Below are 15819 nucleotides of genomic sequence, written 5' to 3'. Positions count from 1 at the left end.
TCAGCAAAAGTATAAATCGCAGAAGCAGCCGCTTTTTCCAAAATTAAAATATAAATTACAATAACTGTTTCATTTTCAAAATATATTTTAATATTTCAATTAATATTAGGTCAGAGAATCAGGATCGCTGCAACATCGCAACTTTACCAGTGAAAATCGATTCGGACGAATAATTCTACGACGAAGTCTTTATATATAATTTTTTAGTATATTTTTTCATTTAATATGTAGTGTATATAATAGGTTTAGGTGGTTAATACAGGAAGGTAGTTTTAATATTATTAAAAAAACATTTATATGTATAGTTTCTAAATAAATAACAACTAGATAAATTAAAGTTAAGTTTGTTTAAGGTATATAACTATTATTTATTAATTATAAAACATTTTCATATTTAGGTATTTAAATTGTATACTATCCTAATATGTTAGTGGTTACCACAATTTGTGGATTCGTTAAAATAAAGTTGACAACACCGATCATGGGTGTATGTTAGTGGTTTTCTATATCACAATTTGGGGATTCGTTAAAGTAAAGTTGGCAACACTGTTCAATAGTCACCTCAATCGATGCGGTCCCACGTTGAATTCGTCCGAGTGTTCGAGGAATTGGTACGCGTTGGGGTTGTATATGGGCGAGCCGCCGGAGCTCTGGCTTAGAGGCAGGAGTGGCTGCAGCACTTGGTCTATCACGTGGAGAACCTATGAAAAGAAAGATTACATTAATCATCATCATGTACAGCACTGTTGAGCACGGGTCTCCTCTCCGAATGAGAGGGTTTAGGCTAATAGTTCACCACGTTGGCCCAATGCACATTAATACATATTATAAATGAAATTGATTGATTTGTCTGTCTGTGATTTCAAAATACGTGTGTTTTATTAAGTGGTAGTAGTTATTTACACGATCCCAAAATATAAACAAACTTTTTTTAATACTTTGTCCTTAGCTACGGTTTAACTTCTGGACCAGCTGAATCAATTTTAACGAGATTGGCACTCGAAGATAGAGAAGTTTAGAGAGCAACATATAGGTTACTAGTTATTCCGAAAAATCCATGGTTCCCCGGGATTTTTTAAATACTGAATTTCTCTTCGCGGTCGTGGTCATCCGCTAGTTTTGTATAAAATTTAAATAAATATATCAATCAGAATTAAAACTTTTTACTGAAATTCAATTGGTAAAAACTCGTATTTACTTTTTCACACATACATTTAGTATGCTTTGAGAGAACATTTCTTTTTGAGAAATGACGAGATTTATATGCGAATTAAAAACAAACTCCACGCGTACATACAGGCGTGCGCTAGTTAAATAAAACTATAAAATTAAATATATAAAACGTAGCGAGCCGTCTTAAAACATTTTGCTCAAACTTGCAACTCGAGCATATTACCACGTATAATATGGTTGTTGAAAACAAGTTTCATACGCCGGGGATGCATAATAAGCCCGGGGTAAATAAACTTGAGGGCGAGGGGTACAAAACTACTTTAATAATCTTTGCTTTAATAAATGCTACAGTGCGAACCATGTACGAAATCTGTGAACAGGTTACGTAAATGTAAAACTAACTGTGCTCGACGGTTTTATCCGCGTAGCAGGGGCGATGTGTTATTAGAACACGTTTCCTAGCGGCTTATCTTTTAAAATCTATACATACTCATACTCTACTACTCGACTACTACTCTCATTATAATTATTTATTTTTTACGCTCGAAATCTATAGTATAAACTAATATATTAAGCTGAAGAGTTTGTTTGTTTGATTAAACGCGTTTATCTCAGGAACTACTGATCCGAATTAAAAAACAAACAGACATACAAATTTCGGGTTTATAATATTCGTAGGATATATACGAGTACCTATGTATACAGGGTGTAAAAAGTACATACTTTACAGGATGATAGCTGATACCAAGGCCTACTAAAGAAAACGCATATTATGTTAGCCGTTATGTTACTTGAAACAACTATTCAAAAATATTTACCAAGTGTAAAAACAACACTTAAGTAATTTTTCAGCACATGGTGTGACTCAACTGCACTAAAGGAAGGGATTTTTGTATTTTGTACACAAATCAATATAACTTTAAAACCGTAAAACTTCAGCTAACATATTGCGATATTTTAGCAGGACTTGATCGCCTTGTAGAGTATGTCGTAATATTTACAGGACACCCTGTATATGCCGAGTGAATCCTCATTGTATGTTCAATCAAACAAACATGTTTCACATTCTGAAACATTTCGATTGAAGTGCCAGTACAAAGGCGATGTAAGATCATATATATATATACGTTCAGGAAATTAAATCATCGGCCATTTTTGAATGTGAAATGTACAGCTGTGTGAAGGCGGTATCTTTGACGCGATACCTACGCAGCTGTAACAATAGGAAATGCATTTTCCGATACAGAGAGACGGGTATAAAATGTTCAATACGCTTTTACTGCTTTCTTTTATATGTCACGGTGGCGAAACTTTTCACAAAATCTCAGTAGCTCGGCGAATATTGAATACGAAATTAAATAAACTGATTATATCATGTTAAAAGTCTGCGATTTCGTGTGCGTGAAATTCAATTTTTCTACGAATTTTTCTAGGACAAAATTGTAGCCTATATGTTGCTTATAGATCTAGTCTATCTTTCCGTGTGATCTCATTAAAATTGGTACAGCCGTTCCAAAGATTGACCTGGACAGACAGATAAGCAGTTATTTAGATGGTTTAGTAACATGTGAATAACTATTACTATAGCTTGAGAAGTTCGTTGATGACAGCTCCATGATATGCGGGCGACGGGGGAAAGGACTGTGCGCGTATGAATTCGAGCGCGCGGGGCATCGCTACCCCCCTCCCGGCTTGCGCTGACCAACGGGAGTGTTACGAACGAGTTAGCCAAGCTATATATAATATATATAGCTTGACAAAGTTATTATATTATAATAATAACTCGAGAAAACGCAACATTAATTTATACTCAATACTCATCCTGAAAGAATAGCATATCTGTCAATCTAACAGATATATATTTTTTTATATTTAATAGATCAGTATCAGTGACTAAATACAAAAAGAGATACAAATAATAATAGGCTTAGATACCTTATTAGATAATAGGTAATTTAGTAATTGTGCTAATCGTCGTCATCAACCTATATTCGGCTCACTGCTGAGCTCGAGTCTCCTCTCAGAATGAGAGGGGTAAGGCTAATAGTCCACCACGCTGGCCCAATGCGGATTAGCAGACTTCACATACGCAGAGAATTAAGATAATTCTCTGGTATGCAGGTTCCCTCACGATGTTTTCCTTCACCGATTGAGACACGTGATATTTAATTTCTTAAAATGCACACAACTGAAAAGTTGGAGGTGCATGCCCCGGACCGGATTCGAACCCACACCCTCCGGAATTGGAGGCAGAGGTCATATCCACTGGGCTATCACGGCTCATTGTGTTAATATTTACTTACAATTGTTCATTTCGTGTTTACGCGAACAACACTAAAACAATCTCTGGGGGCCACAGTGAGCCATTAGCAGAAATGGCGAACTACAAGTAACTTTGTGAAACAACTTTTAGTTCAATATTTGTGTTGGAATAACGTCGCAGGCAAACATTAACGAATTCGAACTCGTAATAGTCTGTATATCCTGACAATTTAGATAGGCATTTTATATTAAAACCTATGTATCTGAATTTTTCCTGACCTGGCCTTTGTCATGCCGCTAAGTCACACTCAATACAGAAATTTCGTTTACAATGTTTATGGGCGCTGGCCTCTGAAACGGCTCTACTGATTTTATTGATTTTTCTTTGTATATTTTGTATTTTGGCGTCCATCATAGAATTTTAAATCGGAATGAATGGGGATGATTTCTAGATTTGAAAATATTGATTTTTATGATACATTCAATCAATGTTAACTAATTTATAAATATTAAATCAAAGATTGTCTGGACATTTGCAAAATAAATGAGATTATAAAATCTCAAAATCTATTAATCTTTTATCGTAATTAGATGAAAATTCATACACTTTTAGCTTCCTTACATTAAATGTGACATTTTTTAACACATGAACTATAAACATAAACGCACAAATAACAAAGATATTAGTAATTTTGTTTGAACGCACATACAAATCTAACGATCATTACATCACCTACGACGTCATTAGTTCGTGCCATTTTGTATGGGACGTTTTTCAGGAATCCGCGGCAGCGCCGCAAATCTGACTCTTTAAATCCCTGTAGCTCCGAAAGTAGATCGCAGATACCCTGTTCCTTTTACAAAATTGCTTTACTATTAGCATACTCTTAATTTATACACAATTTAAAAAACTGTCATCAACCCTATTCTAGGGTAGGCCCCCCCCCTCTCTCTTTTATACGCCTAGATTAAACTATGAAATGCCTCGTGATCAACGAGGCATTTCATAGTTTAATCTGTGATTAGCCTGTGTGGCATGAAATCATGAGGTTCTGGCCTAGATTATTAAATTTTGGAACACAATATTCTTAATAGCAGAAGTCGGTGTGAATGAAATTCAAATCCCACGGAAACCATTGTTTTTTTCAGTATATAAAATAGCTTAGGTGTTAATCCATCCATGGGCAAAACAAAAATAATGTGTAATGCTCATGTATCGCTCCACCCAGTTATAGTTGAGAACGCTGCACTCGAAATTGTAGACGAATACATATACCTAGGACATATGATCCAGTTAGGTAGGTCCAATTTCGAGAAAGAGGTGAACCGTCGAATCCAACTCGGCTGGGCTGCATTCGGGAAACTTCGAGACATCTTTTCGTCCAAAATTCCTCAGTGCCTGAAGACAAAAGTCTTCGAACAGTGCGTGTTGCCAGTGATGACCTATGGTTCCGAGACTTGGTCGCTAACTATGGGCCTCATAAGAAGGCTCAGAGTCACACAGGCGATGGAACGAGCTATGTTAGGAGTATCTCTGCGTGATCGAATCAGAAATGAGGAGATCCGCAGAAGAACCAAAGTCACATATAACATAGCTCAACGAGTTGCGAAGCTGAAGTGGCAATGGGCGGGGCACATAGTGCTAAGAGCCGATGGACGTTGGGGTCCCAAAGTGCTGGAATGGCGACCCCGCACTACTAAGCGCAGTGTTGGCCGACCCCCCACCAGGTGGACTGACGACATGAAGCGGGTCTCAGGGATTCGCTGGATGCAGGTGGCTCAGTATCGTGATGTTTGGAAGTCCCTATAAAAGGCCTATGTCCTGCAGTGGACGTCCATCGGCTGATATGATGATGATGAGGTGTTAATCCAAGATAAAATGTATATCCATTCCAAATTTTATCCAAATCAGTTCTGTAGGAGCAGCGTAAGGGAGTAACAACTTACACACAAACTTTCGCCTTTATAGTTTGAATACGCTAGACGTACGAGGTCAATTGACCTCGTGCCGCAGCTATTTCAGTTTTAAGGCAAACATCTATTATAAAGTTAACTAATATTACTTGAACGCATGTGAATTTGCTTGTTCTACGGAGATATTTACTCAACCATTAACAAAAATTTACAGAAAAATACTATTGTTTCTGATACATTATAATAGAATTTTCAAAGAGAGTTTGTCTGCCAAAATCTCCATTATCGCTACAAACAAGTAAAAGCTAGTAAAACATAAGTAAACAAAATTCAGGTATCGCAACAGTGCAGTGCAGTGACTTGTTGTTTATTATTTCAATTGGTAACTTGGTTGTATGCCAAATTGTAAAAAGTATTGTGGCCGTAAATACCGGTATGCAGTGGCGTAACTATACAATGTGAAGCCTGTGGCGAATTCATTGGATGGGCCCTAGAATAATCCTGTAATTTTTCATTGTTACGCCACAGCCACACAATACTCCTTGCGCTGCTGCTCGTGCTGCTGCTATGTAAATGTGTATGATGACTGTCTGCAAACTGCTCTACTCACGTAAATAACTGCGCCGCTTGTATTAGTCCTTTAACTCGCGCTTGTGCTAACAAAATTGGGAGCGGTGGGCAGGACGAGCGGCATGAAATGCGGCGGGAAGAATAACGTGGACACACCATATCTCTACTTACTTCTCTCGCTACTTCAATATGTGGTGGTTAGTTTACTTTTGACGTCACGATCTCGTATACTGGGAAATTTCAAGCTATCACCACATAAAACATATGTACAAACCAACACTCTATAGTACGCCACTGGAGCTACATTTACTAACCCGTTCAGGGGAGACTTTTTTACGTGAGGTAAAGAAAAATATGAAAGTATTGGATAGAAGCAGGCGTTACTTTGCGGAAGTTCATCATGATTATATAATGATTTATTTATTTTGCTATCATCCGCGAAAAGTCGACGAACCCATGCGACAACGTCACCCAGGTCCGACGATGCAATTCAAGATCTACAACGTGCAATTGCACGTTGTAGAGTCTACATCTCCTGAGGATGCTCCGGTTTCGGGGTGAAACGTACGTAGTGGGTATTTTGTCGGACCTGGGTGACGTTGTCGCATGGGTTCGTCGACTTTTCGCGGATGATAGCAAAATAAATAAATCATTATATAATATGAAAGTACTCATCCGATTGATTATATCTTCATCATTTTGTTTTGTGATAATTTATATTTATTTTGTGACCCAATAACTTAATCGAACTTCATCTACTTTTGTGGTAATAGCGATCGAGTAGTTAAGTAAAATAATAAGAATTTTCACTTTTCACACACTTATTAATTATTTTATGTATCTATCTTAGCTTTATTATTGAAATTTGATTTGTTTTTTTATGATATTATTTATTTATTAACCAATCAGCACATAATTAGTCCATCGTGTTCTGATATATGGGATCCATATAAATTGTGTGAATTTGAATATTGATGTGATTGTTTTATTATTTGTTTGAATTTTTAATGAAAATTATTTTCTTTCTAATGCAAAGTAAAACAAATGTTTGTATTAAGCATACAGTATTTATTATGTATGTGGAAATGTATTTGGAGTTTTCCAAAAAAGAGTTGTATTCCCATAAGTAGTATAATTTGCATAGAAAATTATTAATAAAAACTATCAGTTAGCGTCATATATTTTACTAATTTAAACTGTATTTAAGTATTTTAAAAACTAAATCTAGGTAACTGATATGTAATATTACAAAACTATTTTTAGTCTCGAATAATTTGTAAAAAAAATGTTAATAAATCTATAACGAAATATACAAATTGACATATAACACTAAAATATCAATGCTATAAATATAAAAAAAATCCATTTAGATGACATAAACGACGAAATGAAAAAGACACATGCAATAAAGTTTCCTTACAGCTAAAATTAATAATAGTTATGCAAATTTACCTGTAGTTTGCCATTTCTGGTGGCCTGGTATGACCTCGAGATGTCGATTTTCGCATTGTTCACGTAAATGTCGTCGTGCATTGTGTCCCGGCGCCGGGTTATCCACAGCGGCGGGTTCCCGTCGAGCTCCGACGATATTGAATAGTCCAAGTTCGTGAGAGTCACCGCCAAGTTCGCTGTGGAACATGAAAAGAGTTATAGTTCACGGTTGACCCGTTCGTTTGGGTCACGGTTTCTGTGCCAAGTTTGCTGGGACGGGGGCGGAGTTATTTATAACGTTTCGCTTTGAAACTTAGCTTTGGATTGTTTTTATAACAATAAAAGTACAGTAAAGCTAACATTTTAGTTTAATGGTATATTTTCACTACTAATATTATGGGAAAATATTTTTACTAAAATCTTGTAATAATTATTTTGTCACTAGCAGACACCCGCGACTTCGTCCGCCTGGAATCTAGTTTCCACAAATCCCTGGGGAACCATGGGTGTTTTCAGGATAAATTTCAGCCAAATCGATTCAGTAGTTGCAACTTTAAAGAGTAGGAACAAACATCCATACAAACTTTCGCGTCTATAATATTAGTATGTTTATAATAACTATTTTTTGCCACTAAAATAAAAGTAGTAGTAGGTAAATGCTAAAATAAAACTACAAAAAATACTTTTCCGGAATAAAATGTTCATCTCCTAGTTCCAATAAATCTGGTTGCCAAAATTCATCAAAATCAGACAGCTCACTAGCTGACACCGCGTGGTTTCACCCGCGTGGTTTCCGTTCCCGTAAGAATACGGTGATAATATATAGCCTATAGCCTTCCTCGATAAATGGGCTATCTAACACTGAAAGAATTTTTAAAATCGGACCAGTAGTTCCAGAGATTAGCGCATTCAATCAAACAAACAAACTTTTCATCTTCATAATATATTAGTATTAGTATTAGTATTAGTATTAGTATTAGTAAAGAAGTATAGACTATTTGTATTGTACGTGAAAATTATAAAATTAACATTCAAAATTTGTCTGCACAATAGCAAACGTTCCAGAAAGTTCCATTTTAATACTGAAGTAAGCTGAAGGCGAAATACCTCGCGCACAAAGTGAAATAGTTGCAGCGACCGCGGGTAGTTTGCGTTTTACCGCCGGCCCTCGGTAACGAGCCGCTTTATTACGAGACACGCTTCTACTGAACTCACCGTTTGACCTTATATGTCAGTTGACAATTAGGTGTGATACACACTTACCGGCAAAATAAAGAGGAATAATAATGAATAATTTAAACAATGAGGGGGGCGGAGAGAAGGAAAACTATCCACGTTTGCCATAGTCGCAAGGTATTATATATTACATTGCCTGAATACCTGAATTTCTATAACAAAATGAGTCTTTTATCTCAAAATAAAATATATCATAATTCAAAAACGTAAAACACCTATTTCTGGTAACAAATATAAATTTTGACAACAGTTTATTCATGTAAATTTACACAGTAAAGTGACTGCACAAAGGTTTAGTTGTGTTATTGCTTTATTATAATTAAATTTACATGTTTTTAATAAATAGTGTAGGAAATAGTAGTCTGTGACGGATATGACGTCGCTCGATCTCGTGTTGGCTTCAGGGTGCTCGTGGCGTTCGAGCCGACCACATCTCTTGTTGTGTAATCCTTTATGGGTTACTTGGGATAGACGGGGAGAGTGACTTGAGTGGAAAAGGGGAGTGTTTGATATCAGTCAAAGGATCCTTTAACCCTACACACATCGTTTACAAGTGCGTGACTCCACTAAAGGTCATTCTCTGCCATTCTAGGTCTTATTTTGGTTACAGTTTGATTTGTTAATTAAGTTGTCCTGACAAGTGTTGTGAATTCCTTTGTTCGAAATTAGTTTTCTTATATTTGTAGTCACTTTTGAGACCTATTGATGGTTTTTACTTACGGGATATTCATCGAAAGATACAACCTCCTCCCTTGTTGGTACTTTTATAACTAAAAGCTACTGAGCCGCTTAATCGAGTCAAGTAGGGAAAATTAGGTAAAACTAAGAAACCGAAAACATCGAGTAACTTGTGAGCCTTCAGATCCATACTGTAAGGACCCTCGTCCTTACTATAAGATAAGCAAATCACTGGCTCATTCCTACACTGGTACGGCAAGCAGACCGCACACGACCACCCCGGTCAAGCGCCGGTGACAAACTGTCCCAAAGATTACAGTGTATTGGACTGTCCCATGCCCCCACTACCAATGTACATGAGATAGTGTATGTAGTATTGTAGGTATCTATTTAGTATACACAAAAACACTACACATACTTAAAGGTTAAACCATAAAGTAATATTTACTTACATATGTGAAAGAGTACTAGTGAATCGTCCATCTCTCCGTTGTACCTCTGGAAGGCTTGGTTGGTGGGCGCGAACAGCGTCGTCTGTCGATGCTGCAGCGTGGTGTTGGCGACTGCATTCCTTTCCAGTAGCGCCAGGAACTGTAACAATGTGAGAACTGATTACCATTACCGTTCTTTTAGATACCATCAACCAATTTAATATGGCTAACAGCTTGGCAAGTAAAATTGCAAGCTGGGGGAGGGGGGTTGGGAGGGGGCATTGTTGAAGTCGGGGCAGGGGCTGGAAGGGGTTGTCAAGTGAGGTGCATGAGTCATGGCTTTTGCTGTCATTGCTACCCACCTCCCGCCCCCGCAGACCATCTGACTGAGAGTTACGAATAAACTTGCCAAGCTATACAGGGTCTGCAGCTTACATTTACCATATTTTAATGGGGGTTAATGGACACTCTGGAAACTGTAAAACAATATTCCCTAAGGTGGTCACAATGGCCCCACGGTACGCAGAGACACCGAGAGCTCAAGGTTCTGACCGTTGATATCCAGCAGGAGTGGATGCGAAAGAACCAATAATCTTCTTCGCTGACCCTGACTTCGTTCAATAAACAACAAAAATTAGTCATATTTAAAAACCCATATTCAGCTCACTGTTATGCACGAGTCTCCTCTCAGATTGAGAAGGGTTTGGCTAACAGTCCACCATGCTGGCCCAATACCTATGGACTGGCAGATTTCACACACAAAGAGAATTAAGAAATTTCTCAGGTATGCAGGATTCCTCACGATGTTTTTCTTTCACCAATTGAAACACGTGACATTTAATTTTTTATAACATAACTTAAAAAGGTGGAGGTGCATGCCCCGGACCGAATTCGAACCTACGCTCTCCGAATCAAAGTCAGAAGCCATATCCACTAGGCTTCAAAGTAAAAAAGTCAGTAACTTTTAAACCTCCGAATTTAAAATCGAAACAAAATAACTCGGTCATGAAAACTTCAATTCACATTTCACAATACAAAACCCAACTTCGGATAATGCACATATTTTGTTAATGTACAAAAGCAATTCAAACGCTTTTACTCGCAAAAAATTAAAATTTATTCCCGACAAACAGCGCTTTCATATTAAAACAAAGTAAAGCTAACCTGAAATTATGCGTTTACACGGCTTTATCGCGGCTCCGTAATTATAGCTCTTATCCCGCTAAACATAAGGATTACATAAATAAAAGTATAGCGCATCTTCCAGCAATTACATTAAGGGCTTTCTTTATTGATTATAAATATTTATCATTATCAGGTGCTGAAATGGTGACCCCGAAACAGAAATGTCTATAAAAAGTCTGATACAATGGGCTTATGTCAAGCCGTGGACGTATATCGGCTGATAATGATCATTAATAGACTACTAGCGGACGCCCGCGATTTTGTCCGCGTGGAATTCAGTTTTTCACAAATCCCGCAGGAACCAAGGATTTTGTCGGGATGAAAGTAGCCCGTGGTTATCCAGAGCAAAATCTATTTCCATTCCAAATTTCAGCCAAATTGCTTCAAATCGCTGTGTAAAGGAGGAACAAACATACTTTCACACTTACACACACACAAACTTTCGCCTTTATAATATTAGTGTGATGTGATTAATGTGATTATAGGGTGCTGGAATAGCGACCCCAGAAAGGCGTCTATATAAAAGTCTATACAATAGGTCTATGTCCATCAGTGGACGTCCATCGGCTGATAATAATGATAATGATGATCATTATTAGACAATCATCTAGATAGTTCTTACAAAGACTTGACAAGGGCCAGACCTCGACCTCACTCCTTAAAAGAGAGATGATTTTTGGAGCTTACCATGCTACTCCAATTTGTGTTAGCGTCCTTAGGCTGTACGATGTTTGGCTATGTAATCACTATTAGAAATAAATAATAATGACCCGGATAGGACTCTTCGAGGCGCGGTAATGTAGCACCACCAACATCCCCACTTTAGGCTGATAACTTTTGCTGAAAATTTCCATTCGAAAGTAATTTTCAGTATCTCTCAGTATTTTACCCAAGATCTCGTAGTCTGAAGCCCCATAAACTGCATAGCAACTGGACTATTTACAATTTTACAGTTCATATTGTCTTGTCTTGAAGACAGAAGAATGCAAAATTGCTTTCATGCATCTTTGCTAATCAACCGAATATTTATACCAAAACAAAACAGAATCTAATTAAAAATGTGACTCTAACACAATTGCAACAGAAAGGTTAAAGTAACTTTTTGACTACAAAAACATGAATTCTCTCAGTAGTCCCAAAAGTAGGGTATCCTGACAAAACCTTTGCCAAATAAGGGTCGCCTAAAGATACTTCCTTAGTACCTAAAGAGTCGCGAACGGAAAAGTTTCAAATGGCGTTTTAGTTGGCGTATTTCCTCACCCCATTACAAGGGATCTCATTAAGATTCAGTTTGGAATACCTCAAAGTGATATCACAAGTTATAATTTTGAATTAAGTAGACAAGTCCTTTGGTTCAGGGCAGAGAGCTATTTGTCACTGTCTTGTTTGTGGTTGAATCCGCAATGAAAATGGTTGAATCAGTAATGACGTAAATAAATGTAGATTCAAACAAAAATTTTAGCGTTAGAGGCTACATGCAAGTAGTGAATACTCGGCTTTTAAGGCGCATTGTTTTATTGACTGCCTACTTAAATTTTGTTAAATGGTGACAAACGAAAAAAGACCTGGCTAAGTTTGTTGTGGACTTTTCTCGAACCAAGGCGCGTTCAGTACTTTACGACATTTATTGATTCAAAGAGAGTTATTTCTTATATAACTTGAATTATAAGTTTTCGACTAACTATTGTATTTACAGTGTTGGTTGATCCCCCACTAATGGTGGACTGACGACACCATGCGAGTCGTAGGGATTCACTGGATTCAGGCAGCACAGGATCGTGATGTTTGGAAGTCCCTACAAAAAGCCTATGTCCTGCAATGGACGTCCATCACAGGACAGGCATTAGTCTTCCACTTCAAATTGTGTTAGAGTGTACACTTTTTTGATTGACAATCAATTTTTCATGGAACTAAGTTCTTCTAAATAGCACTCTCGACTCTCATATTCACCAAATATTTAGCTATAAAGTTATTAAACAAGATGAATTGATTATTGAATGAGGTACATTATGCATAAAATTATATAATTTCCAGGAACAAGGAAACCTCGACAATTATATTAATACGAATATAAATCAGGTTCATTGCACTAACAAAGCGATTGTATCCGATGGCCTCTTCCCCGCCGGTGGTCTTCGTAGAATACTAATGGCAACTCGGAGCGGCGCCGAAGATAATCACAATAATAATAGACCCACCGATAACATTCACGCGTGTCCCTTTTTTGTCCCACTCCGGACATCGAGGCGAGAATTTAAAGTTGCAGTGTGTGACATATCTGACACATCGATCTATGATCCTCGGATGTTAGCACATACGCAGCAGGAATATTTAGGTGGCGCTTTCTTTTGTTATACCCGATCTGATTAGTTTTAGTACCTATTATATTTACATTTACAAGCTCTAATTGAAAATAATATGCTCTTTGGCATTAGTTTGAAATTTCGGTGTGATGAAAAACCACAATTCTGTCTAACAAGACATTTGGACTAGTTATTTAGCATCAGATGATAATTAAGGGTTTTGCTGGTGGACATCAAGCGGGTTCCAGGGAGCCGTTGGATGCTGGCGGCTTGAGACCATTTTCTTTGGAAGTCAATGCAAGGGGCCTATGTCCAGCAGTCCATCAGTTGTTAATAATTATGATGATGATGATGATTGCAGGAGGTCTGGCAGTGAAATCTTGAAACTATTTAGAAACATCTTTAAAGCGTGGCGACATAAATGAAATCGTAGTAACAATAATATGTCGTTGGTGGTGAAGCTTATTGGGGCCATGAGTCGCTACCAACACAGTTAGTCTACGCAGCATAAAATATATACAAAATTTTCTATACACAAAAAGTGTCCAATCGAAACACAGTAAGACAACAGCACGTCCTATAGGAACACATTACACTGCGTTTCACCTGACAAAGACGACGAGTCACGGCTGGGTATGCACGCGAAGTCATACAAAATTCATCTCAACAGCTCTACGCGAAATGTGATCCAAATTTTGACCTCCTTTTTCAGTGATAAAAAATACGAATTGCCCACCAAAGTCACCAGTCCAGTAGCAAAATTCTGTAACGATATTTTGTATGATTCTCAAGTGCGAGTTTCAAATTCCCCTCTATCTTTCTTTTTCTAAAGTATCGTGTCATAGAGAGATAGAAGTGAATTTGAAACTCGCATTGTCGAGTTTTAAAAAAGATCATTACAGAATAGTGCTACAGATATGAAGTCCAGCACTGTGCCAAAAATGTGACAGCGTAGAAGAAGAAAAATGGAAACACTCAGTCATACATTGATCCTTTTTTGAAGTCGGTCTAAAAATAAATTATAGCTCAAAAGTACGTCTGTCTGTGGCTACTGAATGGATGGCCCAACAGGATGGATGACGGAATTCATTAATGTTATGTTCAGGCGTTTGAAGGTAACTTGTCAACTCGAGATGATTATTTTGATTCGTTAGTCTCGCTAAAACTCATAAAGTTGCGTTCTATTTCAATACTATTTTTTTGTTCTATTAAAGAGTTAAGTTGATAGGTTTAAAACAGTAAAAACAACAGTAAACAGCTAAGAGCTCGGAAACAGTGCTAAAAAGTAATCAATATAAACTGTCCATTCATATAAAAGTATTTTAAAATGAAAATGTAATGAAACACAGTCGACCATAACGATAAGTATTTTAATCGAACTGAATATAATACTTATCACTTTTTTTCATCTAACATTACCTGTTACTAGATATTACTGAAAAATGTTCAGTGTAAAGAGTATAGTGTTTCCTCTACTCCATTCGAACGATGAATCCATGGAATGCTAAGAATACCTTAGCATTCAATGGATTCATCTCTCTGTAGTACAAAACTAATTATTATTTATAGTTCCTAGATAAAGTTGTTGAATTAAAAAAACATCAGCAACGATGAGAGAATAAACAAAGAAATAAATACAAGTGCGATATAATAATGCAAGCAAAACAATAATAAAAATGGTCCTGGTTCCATACAGTACAAAGTAATCGACGGTAGTGATAAGAAATGAACATCTACCGTACACTAACTTTCCTAAACGTGCCTATCCTTTAATCATAGCTATATCATAGTATATTAGACACCCTCTAACCATAATCATTAAGAGAATATGAGGTAGGAGATAAGCACCACAATACGACACTAAACAATAGTACTATACCCAACATACATTAACTACAAAAGTCTAAAAAGTAACTTTAACAATTCAGCATAGAGTCGAAATTCGAATGAGCCTTACATTAATTACAATGAAAAGCTACAGTATCAAAATATAGACTTCATTCTAAGGTCTACATGATTCGCGTAGATTTTATTTTTTACGTTACAACCGCGCTATAGTCCTGAAACGTTCAAGTGTAATTGTTGAGACGAGTACGCAATTTTTAAGCCGCAATTAGGGTGACTGCATCGTCAGAAGATTCGCCTATTTTTCCTGTTTCTCCTATTCTCCTATTTTATATTAATTCATACTTAAATAATAAACACGAAAGTGACTTTGCTGTGCGCTTTCAAAAAACCGCTGAACCATTTTTAAACATTCCTTCACCAACGAAATTATCAGCGAGTAACATAGGCAAACATGACCGCCAAACTTCATCTGGGAGAAGGCACCTAATGAAGAACATAGGCAAGACGATCCTATACGAGACGTAAGTGGATATGACCTCTGCCTTCGATTCGGAGGGGTCTGAATCCGGTGCAGGGCACCTCCAACTTTTCAGTTACTTAAGAAACTAAATATCACTTGTCTCAAATGGTGAAGGAATAACATCGTGAAGAAACCTGCATACTTGAGAATTTTCTTAATTCTCTACGTGTGTGAAGTCTGCGAATCCACATTGGGCCAGCGTGGTGGACTAAGGTCTAACCATCATTCTAAAAAGAGACTCGTGCTCAATAGTAAGCCAAATATGAGT

At 37.1% G+C, this 15819-nt stretch overlaps 1 protein-coding gene across 2 annotated transcripts in view; it reads right to left on the bottom strand.

Annotated features, from left to right (window-relative positions):
- The window catches only part of LOC112052757 (fasciclin-1), a 147895-nt gene that overhangs the window by 37292 nt on the left and 94784 nt on the right, over positions 1-15819 (bottom strand). For both annotated transcript variants that reach the window (XM_052884720.1, XM_024091961.2), the window contains exons 2-4: positions 9717-9855; positions 7372-7547; positions 562-701 (exon numbers count right to left, since the gene is read on the bottom strand). In XM_052884720.1, coding sequence (XP_052740680.1) covers positions 562-701; positions 7372-7547; positions 9717-9855 — 455 coding nt within the window. The remainder of the gene's footprint in view (positions 1-561; positions 702-7371; positions 7548-9716; positions 9856-15819) is intronic.

Source organism: Bicyclus anynana, chromosome 12 (assembly GCF_947172395.1).
Source record: "Bicyclus anynana chromosome 12, ilBicAnyn1.1, whole genome shotgun sequence".
Classification (NCBI taxonomy): domain Eukaryota; kingdom Metazoa; phylum Arthropoda; class Insecta; order Lepidoptera; family Nymphalidae; genus Bicyclus; species Bicyclus anynana.
Note: the sequence above shows the minus strand (reverse complement) of the source record. Positions and strands in the feature narration are given on the sequence as shown.